General features: G+C 37.9%; 1 protein-coding gene across 3 annotated transcripts in view; it reads left to right on the top strand.

Moving 5' to 3' along the window:
* The window catches only part of BCLAF3 (BCLAF1 and THRAP3 family member 3), a 33,076-nt gene that overhangs the window by 6,401 nt on the left and 5,427 nt on the right, over positions 1–21,248 (top strand). For 2 of the 3 annotated variants that reach the window (XM_039551285.1, XM_010394478.4), the window contains exons 2-11: positions 1,338–1,409; positions 3,386–3,964; positions 4,308–4,973; positions 7,293–7,471; positions 8,108–8,222; positions 8,405–8,468; positions 9,309–9,427; positions 11,223–11,337; positions 15,338–15,433; positions 19,783–19,938. In XM_039551285.1, coding sequence (XP_039407219.1) covers positions 1,369–1,409; positions 3,386–3,964; positions 4,308–4,973; positions 7,293–7,471; positions 8,108–8,222; positions 8,405–8,468; positions 9,309–9,427; positions 11,223–11,337; positions 15,338–15,433; positions 19,783–19,938 — 2,130 coding nt within the window. In that variant the 5' untranslated portion in view covers positions 1,338–1,368. The remainder of the gene's footprint in view (positions 1–1,337; positions 1,410–3,385; positions 3,965–4,307; positions 4,974–7,292; positions 7,472–8,107; positions 8,223–8,404; positions 8,469–9,308; positions 9,428–11,222; positions 11,338–15,337; positions 15,434–19,782; positions 19,939–21,248) is intronic. The other variant, XM_039551297.1, reaches the window with a different exon arrangement.

Here is a 21,248-nt window from a genome sequence, read left to right as displayed (position 1 = left end):
TATGCTGTACATTCTTCTCTTAAGATACTACTGTTTCAGCCATGAGGTAATCACACCAAAAAGTCAAATATAGCAAGGAGTGATACTTTGAGCAACCAGTGTGACTGGGGGGTGTGAGGTGCTGGGTCAGGCATGTAGGTGCCCACGACTTCAGGTAGTCCCTTAAAGCTTGTGCGTTTTTCTCCCTTTTCAATTTCAGTTCATCAGATAAAAGATTTAGTTAAAGAAATTATTTGAGCACTGGGAGTGTCAAAAAGGCCATACTTTGCTAGCTCAGACTAGTTTTCTGTCTCTCTGAATGTCTGAGCAAATAGTTACAGAAAATACCCTAGCATATATAGAATGCCATTGACCTGGGCATACTCTTTCAGTTTCAAGTGGTTGGTTGTTTATTAACTTTGGAGCTGTTGATAGATCTGGTTTTGCAGCTATATTTCTGGACTTTAAAGCATTTTGTGGTAATTAAAAGCTGAAGCCATGGGTATGTAGTCCAAACTTCTGTTTTTAACCAGTTAACCGATAATTTCGTTCTGCTTTAATCCTTTGTGTTTGGTAAATAATGAATAATCATTTTGTTCTTATTCACCAATCACATTACTTGTGAGTTTGTATATACTTTCATCACTTTTTTCCCAAGCTCCTAGGGTTTTTTTGCATTCCCAGTTACCTTCAGGAGTCAGGAGGAGCACTTTGTCATAGGGCATCCATTGTATATTTAGTGTGTGTCTAGTTAGTAGGTTATTAGCAGGTGAAGTAGAGCAATGGAAGGTGATCTTTTGTACCTAGTTTGATTTGGATGGAGTGTGTGATAACCTAGCAGTTAAGATTTGATGGAGTAGTTAAAGTTTACAAGAAGTCTGCAACCGTGTAAAAATTTTGGTGTATGTTACAAATTTGAAGTTCATATATATGAAGCTCAGGATATAGCTCAATGCAAAAGCATTTTCCTTTATAAACTTTATTTTTAAAGCTGTCTGTTTCTCTCCTCTCTATCATCTACAGCATTCAACACATAATAACAATTGCACTATTTTTTTTTCATTGCTGCAGCTTGCATGTGAGTTTATTAGCATTTAACAGCAGGTTGAATAGACATTATAAAATGGAGCAATGATAAAATATTTAGATCTATAAAGAAAATATGCTGCATTTTAAGATCAGCAACTAGAGAAAAAAAGGTTGCGTGCCTTAAAATTGGTATTAGAGGTTTACCTTTTAAGTAAAACATCCTAAAAATACACCTCACCCCAACTTTGAAGCTTCTAGTACTACACTTGTTAAAAAAACCTTCCTGTTGCAATATGTAATCAGACTAGTAAATTATATAATTTTTACAGCTTCAAGAAACTCGTAAACACGTGAGAGAAGATGACAAGATCTAGATCAAGATCACCACGATGGAAACCAAGGTAAGTATCTACAGCTTGTGTTCTGAAATGTAGCTCTATGTAAGAATTTGTAGGACCTAAAACTTGCTTTAGAGAAAGAAAATTGCATGCAGCACTGCAATTTGTAAAATGTGTTTTGTAATCTATAGTTTATTGTACAAGCTGAACACCTGTAATTTTTTTCCAGCTCATGATTTTACTACAATTTCTCTTAAACTAGAAGTGTTCAGTTTTTGCAGTCTGCCAAGAACCTTGTTCACCTTTCGTGTTCTGGGGTTTACAAGTACCTTAAGCACAAAATCCAAGCTCCAAACTAGTTAAGGTTATTTTTACTCAAGCACCACCCTGTGAGTTTAATGTCTGTAACTCACTTCTGTTTTGCTTCTTGGCCTACAGGGAGGAACTGTTAAAAAACCCCTAGTTTTGTGTTTTTTTAAAAAACTTCCTAGTTCAAACACCTTGGACTTTCTGAGGTTTGGGGCTGGTTTGTAAACTGATCTTTAGCACAGTTAGATATGCCTTGCAGCATAACATGGACTGAAAACTTGTGGAAAGTGGGAGTTGTTGCCCTTCTCCTTGGACATTAGCCTAGTAGCACGTGTCTTTGACGTTTGTCACCAGAATAACATCCAGCTTACTTCATGCTCTGAGTTACCTGCCTCATTTTTAAGACTTGCAGTGCAAATTTGAGGTGCTAAAACCAGGAGGGTGGAATACAATTTCAAGCTTTTGAGAATGTGAAATTACTTTTCTGCTGGTTTTGGCTATCTTTTTGAAACAGGCTGAGTTGTGATGACCAAGACCAAGGGAGTTTGGATAACTCAGAAAAATGTGTGGGGTTTTTTATTTGTTCCTTTTGTTTTTAAAAAGAGAAATCTTATCCATGTCTGTTCTAGATTGATAGCTGTGGATGTCATTTGAGTAAGGGCAGCCCCAGCTCTCATTAAAATGCAAGCCCTAACCAGACCAATGTGGGAGGGCAGCTGCGGTGTGGGTGCTGTTGGAAGTGAGCCATTATGGTTTTAGGGACATCTGTGGTTCTGAGTTTGAACTCATTTGCAAAAATGGAGTAAATAGTTGTGCCAAACTGTTTATTTGCAATACATGCACAAAGGAAGTGGCTTGACTTCTTTCTACTTAAGTTTTTGTTTGTTTTTTATTAAAGAGCATGTCAAGAGTGTGCAGTGAATACTTGAATACAAGCAGAATTGTTATGTCTGGGATTACTTTCTGGTTCTTGTTAGTGGCCTATGCTATTTTTTCTTTATTTTAAGGAGATATTGGCTAAAAACTCGTAACAGGTTGCCCTTGTTTTTTGTAACTGTAGGTGAAAATGCAAAGCTAAGTGATGCAATTGAATCTTTAATTGCAAAAGCTGCAGTAACTGTGGAAGTGCATGTGTGTACATGTATGAACATGCATACAATTATCCAAAAGGCCAAAGCATCTTTCTCAAACTTGTTTTTTTCTGTAGGAAAAAGCCTACCTGTATGACAGTTTAAATAGATTTTGTAATGCTTTCAGTCTTTCAGTTTTGAAGGTTGTTTTGGCATGCAAAGGAAACCTGAAGGGGCATTTTTCCTCCCTTTTTGAATTTCTTTATACACAGTTTTTCCTTCCCTTTTTTTCTCTTGGCACTGAAATAGATAGGGAATGCTTGAGAAGTGTGAAAATATGTGTAACAGTTGTTTTCAACATAGTGGAAACTTCATGTATATTAAATTATTTCTAGTTTTAAATGAAAACTTCAAAGAGACAAAAATGATTGACTTACTACAATTTCAAGTGGGTATTTTTACTATGAAAACTTTCAACATAGTAAAAGTAAGCCTGGTACTGTAGCCAGGAAAATGCCACTTTGATATCTTGTGTTAATTTTTTTACAAGCTGATTAAAATTATGTACTAAACTCTACTTCCTTAGGAAATAGATGTTCTCATTAAGAAATTGATTCAATTTTATGGGACTACTCAAAGTGGATTTTATTTTTGCTTTAGGTCCTTATCTCCAGCGTTTAGGAGCCCAGAGCACCATAGGCAAAGGCATGCTCATATTAATTATGACTGTGAATATAAAAGCTTTCGTAAAGACCCGAAAAAATCTATGCCTTGGAGAATAGAAGATGAGAAATATGGACAAAGCAATTCCAGGTTTGCACCTCACGGAAATAACCACCAGAGAATATATGAACGTAGGTCACCTTCACCAAACCTGAAAAGAATTCCCATGGAAGATGCTTATAGTCATAAGCCCTACAGAACACATTCATCTGAAAGGACTGAAAGCAATAGAAGATGCCAGTTACCACCAAAATACTCGGAAATACCTTATAAAGAGCATGATCGTCCGTTTTACCAGCACAAAATGGAGGACAGATACATGTTTGATCACTACAAAGTCACTGGAAATGAAAAAGGAATGAAACCGTTTCATAGACCGTTAGGGGCTTCATGCAAACTTGAAAGAAAATGGCATGAAGATGATTTGAGGCACCAGAGGTTACATGAAGAGAAGTATGGTCAGTCTCCCAGAAGAGTTTCTGATGAGTTTACGGCAAGGAGCTCTTTACAGAAGAGGTATAGGAATAAAATAATTAAACCCTGGGTATTGTGGTGTAAAGCCTCAAGTGAAAGTCTGTTTTCATTATAGTTGAAGATATCCACCTTGAAACACGTTGGCCACTTTGTAGTTTAATTATGGGCGACTGGTAGTAGTGAAGTATTTGTCTTTTAAGTAAATCGTATTGCTGGCTAGAGTATGAAAGGATAATATTTCCCTCTTAAGAGCCCCTGCACATCTGTACCTTGGCGCGAGGGATTATGGGTTAAGTTGCCACGCATTCTGCTGTCCAACATTCTGCACATATAAGTTCTCGCTTTCTTCTCTAGTGCAAGTGTAAATTGCTTTATGTCAACACAGGTATCCTGAAGATCACGATTACAGAGAATATGGGCACACGTCTAAAAGGGCTAAGGAAATGGAGAGGTATGACGGTGGAGAAGTAGCACGAAATTCCAAGTGGAAGCAAGAACGTTCTTTTCCACCCTGCCAAGAAAAGGAGGAGCAAAGATATCCGGGTGCCCAGTCCCACCGGTCGGCTGAGAGGGAGTACTTGGGGGGGTCTGTGACAAAGATAGCCTATGAATACAGTCACAAACGGCGCAGGCATCCGGATGGGGAAAAGCCTTTTCCAGACGACAGAGCTCAGAAGTACGTGAAGCAGGAAGAGCAGAAGTACGGCTCTTCTAAGGGTGCCCGGAACAGCAAAGAGTTAGATTACTTTAGTGGTGGAAGAGCGAGACGGACTGAAGAACGGCATGTGGAAGATCCTGTTAAATACAGTTCAAAGAAGGGCTGCAATGCTTGTGTTAATTCTTCCAAAGCAGATGTTGAGCTGAGATCTTTTAAAAACAAACTGAATGAAAGAGTAAGGAAAGACGGCGAATTGAGGAAAAATGTAGATTCCTCCAATAGCCAGCGTGACTCAAGTCACGCTGTTTCAGATGTGAAAATGTCAGATGCCAACTGTATGAGAGAACATCTCACGGTCAAAGTGGATATGAAGAAAATGGTGACCAAGTACAGGTATTGGTTTTCCTTCACCTTTGCTTTCTTCCTGTCTCTTTACAGTTTATGAATATTGGAGGAAAGCACGGTTTCTTTAGGAGGTAACCAGGACAAACTGTGATTATACCTTTTCAGTTTTATTTCTTTTTAAATGGTAACTTTCCTGTCTGGGCAAGTTAACTGTTAAACCTCTATTAAAACAGACAAATAAAACCAATTGACCAACAAATAGAACCAACCAACAAAAAAACCCCAACAAAAACCCAAAAACATTTTATGGAGATTTATGAAGTGAAAAGAGCAGATATGCCTGATACAAACCTGTAGTTAAGAGTTGGTTATTATAAGTAAATGTGTTATTTTTTTTTTAGTTAAAAACACCCCCCCCCAAAAAGCAAAGCCCAAATGCAGAAAAGCCTAGTCCTGTGCTTTCATCTGAAATATGATGGCAGTTTTTAACTGTCTTCCCTTCTTTTTTCTGAAAATCAGCTAGCCTTTAAATGCATAAATCTCAAACACATATTCAGATGTTCAAGATCTCAAGTTCAGTAAAACTGCCAAAAATGAGAAATCTCAGAGTTGTCATTTATTGTTGTAACAAAGTGGCAACCTGTTGAGGCATCAGAACTGAAAAGCAGTAGAGTCTGCTTACATTTATCTTCTGTGTCATACTCATGTTTGCATTTAGCATTCCCAGTGCTGGCTGCAATGGAAGAAAAGGTGGCAGTACTATGAAACTTCGGATGATAAACACATGGTAGAGAGTAAGCAGCTTGCTTTTGATAGATTCTTGCAGGGTTTTCTGGTTTGTTGCCTTGCTGTTGCAGGGCAGGATATCTTACGTTGGTAGTAATTGCTTTTGGAAGAGATTACCTTCCTTTCCAAAATGATCAGCCTTAATTTTAAAAGTATTTTGCCTCTTGTCTCAGATAAAACATCTATAAGAATTTTTTTCTCTTTGCACTATTACAAAAATATGTAGCACAAGGGAGAGTTACAAAGACAAGTTACTGCACGTAAAGGGCTAATATTCAAGACTGAGGAAAGGGAGATGGAGTAATGCCTGCTCCCACCATTGGGCTAGGATGAGGATTTGACTTCCTAAGTGATAATGTTAGGAAAATGGTTGGGTTTTGTTGCAAACCCACAGGATGATTCTTCTATCTAGTAGCTTCTCACTGCTGTTTTTGAAGGTCATGCACAATGGCCGTGGTAATTGTTTGCAGACCAAAGAAACTGCTATGTTGATTACAGCTAATTTAATGTGTGAACAGTTTGCTCCTGTAGCCAAAAGTGCTAAATATTTTATTTGTTCAAAGATAAGAAGAGTAATTTTACAGAAGCTGATGACTCGGAATATTCATGCTGCCTACTTTAGGCATTTAAGAAACACTCGACTTGAAATGACTCAGCTAAGAGGAATAGTTTCTTTATGAACCTGGGGAGCAGGTAGAGAATTGAAATATCTAAACCTGAGGTTGCTTGATTTCCTTATTGTATGCATTTATTTCCAGTTTGCTAGGGGAAAATAGATGATTTGTGGCATCTGCTAGAGGCTATTTCTTATACAATTTTTATATGGAATTCTAGTCTTTAATGCTTCTAATACAGGATGGCCAGGCACATAATCACTTTGCAGGATGACCAATTACAAGTCTTTATCCTAAAAGCTTTTACATGAGCTCTGGAGAGTCCTTAATTTATCTTTTAGAATGACAAGCATTTTCCTTGCAACAAGAACTGTAGGGTTGTTGAAGTGTTGACTTTCTTGTCAAAATAATTTTTGAGCAGCAGTGCAACCATTTGGGGTGTAAACTTACTTAGAATGAGTAAAAATTTACAAAAAGATGGTAAGCACGCTGTTAAATTCACACACTGCTACTGAAGCAGTTTCACTGCTGTTTCACTAGGCTCAAGTGATGATTCAGTTCCTAAAGATGAGAGACTTTTTTTTTTATCTCTGAACTGTTCTTGAAAATTGCCTGGTAGCTCCTTCTAAACAAGACACAGGCATAGTTGCCTTTCAGAATTATTTTAAAGAAGTCTATCAGGATCTTAATTTTATCTAGATTTGATAATCTAGTTGAATTAAGTTTAAAATCCAGAAATTTTGTATTCCTGAGAGTGAAATCATCTCTTCATATTTTATTATAGATTTTCTTCCTTATGGCCTTACTAGTTTTTTAATTTAAAAAAGGAACAAAATGAGATTTTGGCTTTTAATCCCATTTATTCCTAAAATCAACTTCTTAATTTATTGTTTTGTTCTACTTGTCTATTTCAAGTTTTCAGATTTAGATAGTTCCTTTAAAATAAACTATAGTTTTTTTATTCTAGGACTGCTTCTAGTCACACTACAGAGAGGCAGATGTCCCATGATCTGGTTGCGGTTGGCAGAAAAAATGAAAATTTTCATCCGGTGTTTGAGCACATGGAATCTGTAACACAAAACATTGAAAATGACCCATCAAGAGAATTTACTCAGGAAATAATCACAATTATTCATCAAGTTAAAGGTGGCTGTAATATTTGTGTAATATGTATGCGTTTATGTATATATGTCCCTGTAACTCTCAGGTGTTTGCTATTGGCTTCATTTCTATCTTGGCTTCCTTTTGTATTGTTTAAGGAAAATATAGGTTGAGGATAGGGTTATAGGTTAAAGTAGTTGGGTGGAGGAGGACTGCAAGTAGGTCTCAGGCCATAACTGAGGCATTATTGTGAAGATTAAAAATCAAAATGATTTTATGCTAGTATGTGAGAGTAACCTGCTTGTTTAGGAAACATGACAGGAAAAAAAGAGCTTTGCTGTAATCACAGCTATCTAGTTATATATAGTTCCTTTAAATTTTCAGGTTATTGTTTAGGCAGGTGCATCATGTTCAGTGTTGGACTTTATAGATTCTAGTAATTCGAGTCCTACCATGGTAGAGCTGACGATTGAGTTTAATCTTACCAAATAAGGTTGTCTAAGTTGGGCCAGCCTAATCTTTCATTTGTGCATATTAAACTGCAAGTGGAAACAGTGTGAAGTTTCATTTCAGTAAAGTTGCCATGGTATCCTTAAGAGTTAATCTTTTAAAAGATAGATTCTCCCCCTGTGCATTTCAAATACTACAAATGACATTCTTGTATTTAATATCTCTTCACAGCAAATTATTTTGCATCTTCTGACATAACTCTACATGAACGGTTCTCAAAAATTCAGGATAAATCAAGTGCAAATACAAATGAAGTTAAAATACATTTGGATCCAGAAATTCACAGGTAATTGTTGAACTTTTTGTCTTAAGTTATTTGCATTAAGGTCATTAATCTTCAGTACACAGTGTGAAGTTATTTATTATTTTTACCTGCCTGTATCTTTAAAACATTCTATAGCCTGGTCAAGAATGCTTTTGCTTTTATAGTGATGGCATTTGTTTTTATGCAGTATTTTTGTGTTCCAGGAGGATTGATATGTCTCTAGCAGAACTTCAGAACAAACGAGCTGTGCCATCTGAATCTCCCCAGGTATTGTGATTGCTTAATTTTTTGGCGAGCAGTAAGTTTAAATATTATAGATGTAAGCAATGTTTCCCCGTTGCTGTTGGCACATAATTTTTACATGCTGTGAAGACCACCAGTAATTTGAGTATTTTGAAAAAAAAGCACACCTGAGCATCTTTACAGATACCAAAGTGATGTAAGAGTATTGTGTTCACTGAGGAGTAAAATGCAGATGTGTTCTCCAGGGTAGCTGAAGTGTGGTTATTCCTGCTCCTTGAACCCCTATCTGTTTTAAAATAATGTAAATACTGAGTCGGTGACTGATATGTGGTTCTTGCTTTTCCTCTGAGTTTACAAATAAAGTCTTAATGTTTCTTCTACCCTAATGTTACAATGACTCAAAATCTATATAGTTCCTCAGAATGCTATTTTATCCCATGCTTTCATCTGGGGTCAGAAGATTTTCTGTCTTCCCTTTTCAAGCTCTGCTTGCTATGATTTAGTTACCATTCCTTTTCTATAGTACAGGTATGTGGAGATTCTGCTTGATTAAGGATAGAACTTCTTAAGATTTACTGAAACTTACACGAATATTTATGCCTTGACAACTCCATGCAGAATTCCAGTGGTCTGTTCGCTGTTGCTTGGAAACTTGTAAAAAGGCAGATGGTGCAAGAAAGGATAATTGCTTAGGACCACTTGTTATTGCTTTACACTTTGGATCCTTGGGTTGATGTGAACCTGTCCTATGTGCAGACAGCTGAACTATGTTAACAGTGTACAGGGTGCTGCCCCGAAGGACAGAATCAGGTTGGTGTTCAGTTCTTACCAGCTAACTTGGCTTCAATCCTCCCTTTTAACTAGAACATTGTAAGAGTGTTAGAAGACCCAAATGATCTACGGTATGATATAGAAAGGAGAAGAAAAGAGAGATTGAAGAATGAAGATGAGAGAGTGTTTCATGTAGATGGTGTAACTCCAAGGTAATGAGCAAATAATCTTGTTGGCCCAAGCCTGTAGTTCCCTTGTGTGTTCTTTTTGGGCCCTTCCACAGCTACATTCACATTTGTTGTGATTCTTTTCCACAGTTAGGCCTTAAAAGTTTGACTGGGACTGAAATTCAACTGACATACATTGCAAACTACTCTGTAATGAGGTGTTACCTTGAAAGAGGTTAAACTGCAATGGGTAAAAATGAAAAGCAAGCACCAACTATAGCACTGAATGAGAAGAGGGGACAAAATTAGTTTGAAAAAGTTTAAGTATTTTTAAACTCTTCAATGGGCCACATAACATTCTCCTGGTATTTTGCAGTTATGTAAAAGCATTTTAGGATGAATACATTTGTTTTGTTGCCCTACTGGTTTGGTAATAAAATGTGAAATATCAGGAAATGGAATTTTTCTATGTTAACATAGAAATGTTATCTAATTTTAATCTGTGTTAACATAGATTCTTGGAGAATTTGAAAACTTAGATTTTTGGAATAGCATTTTACTCCTATGGATTTCTTCAGCAGGTTTGTTAAAGGTTTTTGCCCCAAAGGTGTTTTCTAACTTCAGTCATCCTGTTTCACTTTTGTTGTTGTGAGGTCAGTTGATCAGAGAGAGAGACTGTTAGTAAAAATGTTGATTAATGAATTTTCAGTGTGTAATAAAATGTACTCACACTGTAGTCATGATTTGTAGATTGTTCTTAGTATGCTGTTCTTTGTTCATTTTAAATGCAGTCTGTAATGGCAACTAATGGCAATACACACATTTGGAAAAACAGACTTGTGAAGCTGTAGAAGAAATTTCTTGTATTTGAGATTCTTGAAACAAAAAAAAGTTAACAAGTGGAGGAAAAAAATCCCTGGACTTCCTTAATTTCCCCCAACACACTTCCCCAGTTACTGTCCTGCTTATCTTTTATGGGAAGTGTAACTTTCCCTACTAAGTATGGCTATCCTGGAGTTTGTTGTCAGAAGGGTTCCACTGTCAGGGTAATGTGGGCTGAGGGCAGTAATGGCATGAAGGATCTGTAGAATTTTCCTGAGGTTGAGAGGTTTTAATGAGTCACATCAGAGACTGGCAATGCCTCTGAGCTTATTAAGTGTGCTGCTCTTTTCTTCCTTAATTTATTTTGCAGCTCTGAAAACTGTTGTTTTGTGTTTCGTAAAATACAAATTCTGACTTCTGGTGGTTACTTTTCATGGTAACTTGTTTTATTTAGAAGTTTACGGATGCATCTGTATTAGCAATATGCTCAGTAAAAAAATAAACCAACAAAATGACCAAAATCATAAAAACAAACAAGCAAAAGCCCGAAGTGAGAATCGGTTGCTTGCTGAGGATGGAACCGGAGGATGTAGCTGTTCATCTGAGCTTCTGTGAGTTTGGGAATGTCGTCAAAGGGCAGGTTTTGTACAATTCACACCGATGGCTCGGTGGTGAGGGGCTCGAGTGCGGAAAGCGTTTCCACCAGCGGAGGGCAGCAGTGACCGGCGGCACGGCTGAGCCAGGGAAGCCTGGCTCTATAGCCGGGATTTCGGGAAGTAGAGCATCTCTGTTCATTTGTCGTTGCATAAGAGAGTATATAGATTGCTATGGAATTCTCTGCAATTTCAGCTTGGACTAGGAATTTGTTGATTGTCCTAGGAAAATTTACTTCAAAGCCGTCACTTCACACTTGTGATACAGATGCTAGAATAAGCTAGTTTAAAATACAGGGTGATGATATGCTAGGGGTTTAGATACTAATTGTTCTTGCGCTCTCTCTCTCTCTCTCATACATCAGGAACCCACAAAGCTGCAGTCTTTCAAAGTTACAGACATCTCAAGTTGATGGCTTCCAAAAGCCTGTGAGGTTCATTAAGCCGCCTTTCAGGAAATTTATTGGGAGACCTCATCTGGTAAGCTTAAATGTAGACACAGTAGCTGCTGCACTGTTGGTGTATAACTAATATTTTGCTGCATTGTCTATGCTGATGTAAATTTAACAATCTGTGATGTCTTGCCCTTTTAAATTTTGAGTGAGGCTTTTTTATCTTCTGTCTATACTCAACAATAAAACTACTCATAATTTCACAGTTCTTGTGCAAGAGTCTCCTCAGGTATTTATTGAAGCAGAGACTAGTACATCTGTGCTAAAACCACTCTGATACCACTCCTTTTCTTTTCATAAAAGAAGTTAGTGTCTAATAGCACATTTTTTCCACATAATGGTGTAATTACCTAAATGATAAAATAGAAGGCCTTGTTATTGAGCTAATCTGAGTCAATTGAGATAATCTGAGCTAATGTTAAATAGTTTGAGAAAAAGAATGCTCTCCTGCATTCATGTTGACAGTGGTTGGAAGGGAAGGCCTGAATCTTGTGTAGGTGACATTGTTACTGAAACAGTGTTTCTTTTCTCTTCATCATGATAAAAGTTCTGAAAAGCACTTATTTTAAATAAAAATGAGGAGCAAATCTCAGAAATAAAGAGAAACATCTGAAATAATGTTCCTGAGGATGAAATGTTAAACAGTGGAATATCACATCTCTTGAATAATGCATTTATGAAACCTAGTTTTGGACAATTATTCTTTAGGCTATCTTGCTGTGATGTGCTTCAATACTGAAGTGGGCAAGACAGTAATATTAGGTCCAGTGGAAATAAATTTGTCTCTTGTGGAAGAATTGTAATCAATTCCAGGTGTTAGTGCTTGTTTAACTTGGGGAGCTGGTGAGACCAGAAAAGCTTTTTTAAGGTGTGCAGTATAATTCTAAACCACGTTTTTTTGTCTTTCTGATGGCTGCAAAATAAGGAGACTTACATAAATTGTCATTATACACTGTAACTAATACCCTATGGAGAGGGTTCCAGAAGCCCATGAAACTTTTCTGAGGTCCATCAAAAGCAGCTTTTATGTAGTCAGTTCCAAAATGTAGGTGCTTTGCAGATGCAACAGTGCCTCCTTCAGTGTAAAGAAACACAAGTTTTTAATGGTAAAAAATATTACTGAAGACTAAGATTCAAGTCTCCCAAAGCAAGTAGTAATGGCTCGTTAAGTAATTGTCTTTGATCTGGCTGAGATGGAGTTCACTTTCCCATAGCAGCCCTCACAGTGCTGTGCTTTGCATTGGTGGCAAAGTAACACACCAGTGTGTTGGTTGGTAGCACACCAGTGTTTGCCCTTCAGTGGGCAGGGCTCCACGGCATCAGAGATGCCTCTCCCACTCCCCCCATCCCCCCCATACCCGGTAGGCTGGGGATAGGCAAGATCTTGGGAGGGGACACAGCCAGGACAGCTGACCCAAACTGACCATATGACATCATCTGCTCAGCTAAGAGAAAGGAAATAATAATAATAATAATATCTCAGAGAAAATGAGGATGATGTGGGAGGTAATCGGTTATTGTGGCATTTGTCTTCTGAAGCAATGTCAGTGTACTGAAACTCAGCTTCCTGGGAAGTGGCTGGACATTGCCTGCTGCTGGGAAGAAGAGAACAAATCTTAGTTTTCCTTTGCTTCTGTATGCAGCCTTTCCTTTTGCCGTATTAAACTGCCTTTGTCTTGACCCATGAGGTTTTCTAAATTTTATTTTTGCCTGCCAGCCCTGCTGAGGAGGGGAATGAGAGAGCTGCTTGGTGGGTACCTGTAGTACCTGGTGGTATCCGGCCAAGGTCAACCCACCACAGCAATACTGTAATTGCAAATAAAAAGGAGGTTGGTTTGAAATAGACACTGAATTATTGCTAAATGTACTGAAGATTCAGGAAGATTGCATTTTCATATTTAATAGTGAACTGCAGACATGCAACTTTTAGGAAGTCCTGCACTGCAGAAAGGAGTAATCCCTTTGGAACAACAGTAGCTGTGAAAGCATGGGTATTAAAAATGCAGGCATCCTAAAAAAGGAATGACTCTTCGTGGTCAGCCTTACAGAAGCTGGTTTACAGACAAGCAGAAAATCAAAAGCTGTAGTTGAAGTTCAAATATAATGAAAATTAATATTTGTGATGTTGATATTCAGTAATTGGGGTTTGAGCTTGAACTTGAAGAAAACTTAGGCCTGGAAGGTACAATTGTGTATCTAAGCTTGATTGTAAGAATTGCCCACTTAGCTTTGTACCCTGTTGACAAAAGGAGGCTAGCTAAAGAGTGAAGTGGAAAATCAGAACAAGTATATATTTGTATTCCTCCTCCTCCCTTTTTTCTATTTCTTTTTTTAAAAGTCTCTGGTTTAGGAAGTTCCTGAAAAGTGGTTTGCTGTACCTTTGCATCAGTTCTGATGTTCATATTTCTGTGGAAGTACTTTAGTCTTGAGGAAAGTGGCAATGGGGAGGGCTGTATCCAGAGTTAATTAAGGCAAGCTTTGTTTTAATTCTTAGAGGTTTATTTTTAACTATAATGGGAAATTTTCTTAAACTTTTTTTTTCATCTTACTTGATAAATTCATTCATTCAGTACTTCAGTGTACTTCTGCTGGGAGCTTCCTGATTTAATTGTGTCATATGTAGCAAGTTAATTTGATTTTGTGGAGTGTCTTCATTTTCTTAGAATAAGAAGGGAATTGGGAAGTTCCAGCCTTTTCTTGGAAAAGCCACTTTGATTACTTTGATCTCACTTCATAAAATCTTTCTTCCTCTCCTTTTGTTCTCTGAATCCCTTCTTGTCAAGGCATTGTAAGAAACTGAATAGTTAACTTTTAGGCAACAATATTGTCCAAAAAAAAGAAAAGGAAAGCTAAGTTAAATCCTAGTTAAAAGTTATCTTGGATTCTAACACCATTCCATTATGTTTATAGCCCTCTCTCTCCCCACACAATTATTAAGTGTTACCAGAAAGGTTTGGCAGTTCGTTAGAGGACAGAAATTCTGGGAACAGCAAAGAATGCATTTGCATTTATTATTAAATACTAGTATATATTAAATATTTCAGGAGAGTTCTCTTCTTAGGTTCCTTTAAAAATGTATTTCAAGCTGATAAAATTTCCTTTGAGGAAACAGAGTTCAACAGCACTGGGATGCTTCTGTGATTATTCCAGAATGGACCATAAACAAATTTATTTGATTGCTGAGAGTTCATTAGCACATTCGTTCTGTCTGCATGACTCCAGTGTAGTATATGCAAGTATATACCTATGCTTCTGTAAATATTGACAATCATATGCAATGATGGAAGAGAACCACATCCTCTAGAAGTAACTGTCATAGGGAAAGTTGGAAAAGAGCCAAAACATGCAGGTAGGTCAGTGGCTGGAGGAGTGCTCTGTTTTAGGCAACCACGGCTGTTTGACTGCAGCTGTTCAGAGTGTTGGCACAACAATTTCAATACTAGTGGTCTGACTTGCTTTTGAAATTGTGCTTCTGTGGCAGGCAGGCGATTCTCAAATGCGCTCTTGGAAAAAGAGTTAAAAGTAGCATTTTCTAAGGACCTCAATGTGCTACATGCTGTTGTTTTGCTGTGGAGGTGTGTCTCTGCTACACACTAACCTATGATGACCATATGCTAATCAAGAGGTCCAGAGAACCAATCTTGTTGCCCTTATTCTTTCTTGATGCAAACCATGACTGCTGTGGCAGCCTGTCTGCCGTACTTGATACATGCAAGTGTAGGCATCTGTTCTGGGAGGGAGGGATGGAGAACCTTAACTTCGTTGTTAGCTGTTTAGATCTCTCCAAGAGGTGATATTCCTGGAGGATGGTCTGTATCATCTTTAGCTCCTGTGGGCTCTGCTGTCCCTTCAGCCAGCCTGGACTACAGGCTCAATGCTCCCGTTACTCCTGTTCCGTCAAAGAGTGTCATTGTGTCAAACACTACAAGACTGAAAGTGTTGCAATATTTGTTAGTATAACCCGAACAATTTTTATTTTTTTTCTTGAATAATTTAGTAACATGAAGCTATAACTGTTTTCCTACTAGAATTCTTACTATTCTTCGAAACCAAGCGACACTTACCCCCACAGACGCATTAGAGGACACCTTGAAAATGCAGGACCCATCAGAAGGCACTTTAAGGTACAGATCAGATTTTATCAGATGTTTGTTACATAAAATGGTGGTCAAACCTGCTGAGTTTGGTAACAGGAGACACGCTTTTGAAGGTATTAAGTGCCATGAAAAATAGTGTCATCAAAGCCTAATTGTTTCTGTTGGAATAATGGGAGGCTTAGCTTTTAGTAGGTAAGAGGGCTGGCAGTGGATTGAACAGGGTTGTATCCAGCCAGTTGAAATAAATAGGTTACTGCAGAGTCAGGAATAAGAATTGCAGGAATTGCACAATGACTAGGAAATTCATCTATCCAAAACCCAAGCTGCTGAGCTTTTTTCCTTCATGTGACAGAAGCCTGAACTTTTTCCAAAGACTGGAAGACTTGAGTTGTGTTACTTTCAAAACTGTATTACTGTTATTTTATTAACTGTTTCATATAGGGAATTCTGGGGAATTAATGTCTTGTGAATACCCTGCATACTGCTAGCTATGCATTAAAAAAAAATGGAATAAGTTCTGTGTTTTACTATTCAGAATGCAAGTTAAAAATGTAGGGGCAATTTCAAGGTAGAAAATTCGTATAAGTTGTTCTAGATTTGATTAATACTTTCCTCACACCAACAATTCTAAATGGACCCATGCATAACATGCCACTGTCAGAAAAAAATAAATTATTTGTTTCTCTGCTGAACCCAGGACACATTTTACAATTAAAATGCATTAGGTGGTGGCATTAGGTGCTCTACTTGAGAAAGAAGCACAGTTGCCCATCCCTTTACCATCTTGGGGCCCCAAGAATAAAACCTCATAGATAGCCACCTTTTCTGTTTGGTAGATAGTGAAGTAAAATTTTAATGGCTAATTAGCTGTCATTTTAGGATGTAACTTTGGAAGGCGGGGAAGTGTCGGTGTGGGTTGTGGGGGTTTTTTTCCTTCTTCTTTTTCCCCCCAAACACAATAACTGTTGGATAAAAAGACTTTTTCCTATTTAGGTGTGGTTTGACAGTCAATCTTAGTCAGATAGCTATGCTAAAACTAACAAAAACTATTGTCTTTGTTCTGCTGGAGAAAGTATTCTTCTAAGTTAAGAAGTTCAAACTGTTCAAAGCCTGATACAACTGTTTCAACATGTAAGGACATCATAGCCTGTTATTCTATATCCCCTCTGTGTTGTCAGCTTCCAAGTGCTGGAGGAATCTAGCACTGGCTGCGGTGTATCCCTGGATCCCTGAGGCAGTGTTGGTAGTTGATGCTCCCTTCATTTAAATCATTCTGCAGTTCTGCTGCAGAAGTGTTGCAGTTCTACAAGCATGGAAGTGTCTATTCAAGTTGTCACCTCACTTATATATGAATATTGCAGTATCCAGTGATCTGTCCCATGATGCTCTAATATTTATAGGGAAAATGGCATATGCACTTGTATTGCAGTTTGCTTATGTGTATAGCACTTTTATCATTGCCATGGAAACAGTGGGGTTGATTTGACTTAATTTCCTCAACTTTTTACATTTAAATTCCTCTTGCACAACAGGGTTTTTTCTTGCTGTGCTGTTGGTGAAATGGAGGTGACTTGACTATCTTCTACACTCAGGACTCTCTTGACTAATTATTTAAAAGAGCAGCAACATACAAAGAAACTAAAACCTCACCAAAAAAAATCATACAGAATTCCATTCTCTGCCTTCCTCTTTCCCCACTCCCAAAAAAATCAAGCCCCACACTTCTTTTTCTTGATATATAAAATGGGAGCATTTAAACTTATTAAGCAAAAAGTGATGACTACTAAGAGTATTTAAAAAAAAACATATGGTCTTCACTATGTTAAACTTGTTGGGGAAAGAAAAAACTGCTGTTCTAAAATATCTTATAAAGGATCTAGAGAAGTCTTAAAAAATTTAAAAGGTCTTTTTTGTAAAGACCCTTTGCCATGAATCACCAAGTCAGCCTTTAAGTAAGTAAATGCAAAGTAGTCTTTAAAACTAAACCCCATTTGCTGCTTAAAATAAGTTCAGTGTATTATTGGTTGTGGTGGGTTCATCCCTGCCAGCAGCTAAGCACCACACAGCTGCTGCCCACCCTCCCCTCAGCTCCCTTCCTCTCCCAGCAGGATGGGATAGAAAATGTGGAGAGCAAAAGTGAGAGAACTCATGAGTTAAGATGGTTTTACATAGTGAAGAAAAAAGTGATGCAAAGGCAGTCACTCATCACCTGTCACAAGGTGACTGATGCCCAGCTGGTCCCCAAGCAATGGCTACCTGCTCCAAAAGCCCCTTCCCTCAGTTCCTTTTGCTGGAGATCATATGGTGTGTAACATCCCTGTGCTCAGCTTGGGCTGCCTGTCCTGGCTGTGTCCCCTTCCAGCTTCTTGTCCACCCTGGTGTCCTGCTGAGCAGCAGAGTAAGGGAAGAGGAGAAAGTGTTGGTGCTGAGCAGTAGCCAAAACACTGGTGTGTTACCAGTGCAGTTTTAGCCACAAATCCAAAACACAGCACCGTGCATGCTCCTGTGAAGAAAATTACCTCCGTCCCTGCCAGACTCAGTGCAGCCATATGTATTTGGTCATATATCCTTGTTTTAGAGCTTCATGCTCCTAGGCATTGTCATTAGCATTATTTATAAAACAGCCTTAATGTAAAACTAGATGCCACTTTAGCAGACTTTTTTCTTACTTCTAGACCAGAAGTTAATGATGTTTTCCACACACTTTAGATTATCTTGTTTTTCTCTAAGCTGTGTGTGAATGAGGTGCCTATATGCCAAATGTATATATAATCTGTTAGCTTTGTCTACAAGTGATGTTGTTCTACATTAATATTACTGCTGTGTCCTTCCCTCCCCACTTAACATGTAGATGCTTGAGTTGAAACTTTTAAGCTGTTTGTAAGGCAATTTTCAATATCTTGCACCTTTTTCCCATCCCTTACTTTACCTGATCCCTTACTTTACCTGATCATACAAGTGCAGTGGCAGACCACCAAGGCCTCCTTTCTATCTCTGAAGTCAAAGGGAACCATAGAAGGAGTGGGGAAATGGGAACTTTTAATGCCAACTCTGTTCAGGGCATTAATCCAGCATTAAAAATGCCCTTCAGTTTTCCCCATGATAGGCATATACCCATGTAATACAACCCAGTGCAAGGAAGTTCTTTGTGCCTGCACTCTGATACTCTTCAAGAAAGTGATTGGCATTGAAGAGCCTCTTGCAAGTGTCCTCCATCAGAGCAACCCTGGGGGAATGATGGGGCCTTCTCACTTATCTCCTACAAAGTAGGTGGGTGAAATGATTTGGGAAATAACAGAACCTCTGCATTTGCATAAAGAAACCTCTGTTCTGTACAGTTCTTTCTTTATTGTTCACCAGCCACACAGTGGAAAACACAGTGGAAGAAGTGGTACTAAAGTTATTGCAACCTCAGAGCATGTGATTTTTCTTGAAGTGATCCTTACTATGTCAAAAGGAGACAAATTTCACCAAAGTGATTTTGTCATGCTCAAGAAGGGCTATTTCTGTGACATATTTTGTTTTCTCCTACCCTTCAAATGTGTTCGTAAAAGATAAGAAGAATTTATATGGCCAGGAGGTTTTCTCTGGTTTTAGATGAAAACCCATTGTTTAAATTTGGAGTGGGTGTTGGAAAACTTAAAATGGAAGTGCTGGAAAACCATGGAAAATTATGACAAATAGAGTTTTTATTACTCTAAAGATTTTTACTGCCTGTTTTGTTGGGGATCTGAGTGCCTAGGAATGAAAATCTTTTTCAAACTTCAGAGGCTGTGATCAGTGTTGATCTTGCTATATCCTTTCTGTGTGTTTATAATGCCTTTCACCTTTAAATCTTCTGATATCTCTGTGGCCTCTGCTCCTAGTCCCACACTAGGTTAGTTTGCAGTATTCCAGTCTGGAGGTATCAAAGGACTAGAGAATGTGTATGTGTTCAGACTGTCAGACATTAAAGCTCTAGGAAAAACATCTGTACTGACTTGTGTTAGTGGGACTCTTTACGTGTGCCCACTGCAGGCTTGACATGGCTGAATTCGGTAGTGGCAGTGAGGTGTTGTCTTAAAGTTTTTTGTTGATGGAGTGTGCCTCATTAACAGTTGAAAATATTGTAAAATGTTGCACAATATATTTCCTTTTTTTCTACAAGGAAGATAATTTCAGATGTTTTAAACAGCAAGTGCAATACAGCAGTTCTTTGAGCCGCATGGTCTGAGGAATAATAAATGGACGTAAACGAAGATAGTGTGCACTTGCAAATGCATGCTTCTGTCATTGAGTACTGGAAGTTTTACATGTGTATAACTGTAAATATGAACTTTTGAGTTTTGGTGCCCTCATTTTGCACATTTTTTTCTTCCCTTCCCCCACCCTTACAGAGCAACTTTGCAGATGGCCGTTTGCAACCCCATTATAAATCAGGCTTAGTGCAGAAGGGTTTATATATTCAGGCTAAGTACCAGCGGTTACGTTCTGTTGGTGTAAGGGGATTTGCCACCAATAAATTCAGAGATGGATTTTTGAGGAAAGAAAAGGTAAGTTGGATTAATTTATTTTTTTATATGCATATTCATAAGATCCATTTCAATATTTAAATCCCCATGGAATAACTTGGATGGGATTTTCTGGAATATTGGCTCTTTGTAATTTGCTGGCAAACTTGATTGTGCACTTCTGTTTCCCTCCTGTTTATTCTATGGAAACTTGCTGAAACTTGCTTTGGGTAACTGCAAATCAGAGGTGCTCTCTGAGATTCTGTGGTTGCTTCTGTTTCAGTATTCTTTCCTTGAGCTCAGCTGATCTCCCTTCCTACTGACAGGACAAGAAATTGTCCCTTTGTGGAACAAAATATTCTGTCCTGTTAAATTGAACGATATTAATCATTTTTTAGTACATCTATGTGCTTCTCCTTTTTGTTGTGTTACCTTGATTATGTGCTTTAAAATATGCACTGGAGTGCTGCTCTGAACAAAACTTCCTGCACAATATAATGTCTGTAAAATGGTTTGATAAGCTTAAACTGAAATAGGCATATCTGGTTTATGGTGTTTTGATTTGCAGAGTGTATGGGACAACAATAATCTTGAACTGCAGAAGAACTTTTGAACCATATAAAATGTTACAGTTTTTGTGAGGATCAGTAGTTAAAACATACTAAATCCTTTATTAGAATTGATCAAATGTGATCAAAGTAGGATGAAGTTACTTGTGACATCAGGGAATTGGATTTGATGACCTACACAGCCCCTTGCAGTTCTGTGCTTTGTGTGAGTTCTTGTTTTGTAACTCTGTGTCCATCCAACTACAAGTAAATACACTTGAATAAATAAGCATTTGTATTTGGATTAGAGTTTAGCTCTTGGAGCACAGAAGCATGTTAAAGCACAGGTTCTTACAGCTTTTTGCAAAAACCCGCAAATTCTTCTGCCCAGTGGGCAGAAGAAAAAGCCCCCAAAACCCCTTAAGGAAACACACATGTAAAAACAAAACAAAAAACAAACAAGCAAAAAACAACCAACAGAAAGAAAATTAAGCCTTTGGGACAAGGTAAAGAGATCATTTGTTACTGAAGTATTTGGGCAAATGCCTTTTATATTTGCATGGGCTCTGAGAAGTGTTGTCTCTGAAAGCTAAATTTAATTGAAATTAGTGGAAAATAGAAGGCGAAAGATATTTCCCCTCTGCCCCCACAAAATTATGACCTTGTAAAATCGATATAGAAGTCTTAGAATTTTGTAGTCAGCTATTCCCAACAATTTCCAATGTTCTTCTATAATTGGCTGTTAAGATTCTTGTCTGGAACCTATAAAGCATACTTCACACAGTCTGGCTACTAGATATGATT

This window comes from Corvus cornix, chromosome 1 (assembly GCF_000738735.6).
Source record: "Corvus cornix cornix isolate S_Up_H32 chromosome 1, ASM73873v5, whole genome shotgun sequence".
Classification (NCBI taxonomy): domain Eukaryota; kingdom Metazoa; phylum Chordata; class Aves; order Passeriformes; family Corvidae; genus Corvus; species Corvus cornix.
The sequence above is the reverse complement of the archived record's forward strand: the minus strand, read 5'-3'. Positions and strand labels throughout refer to the sequence as shown.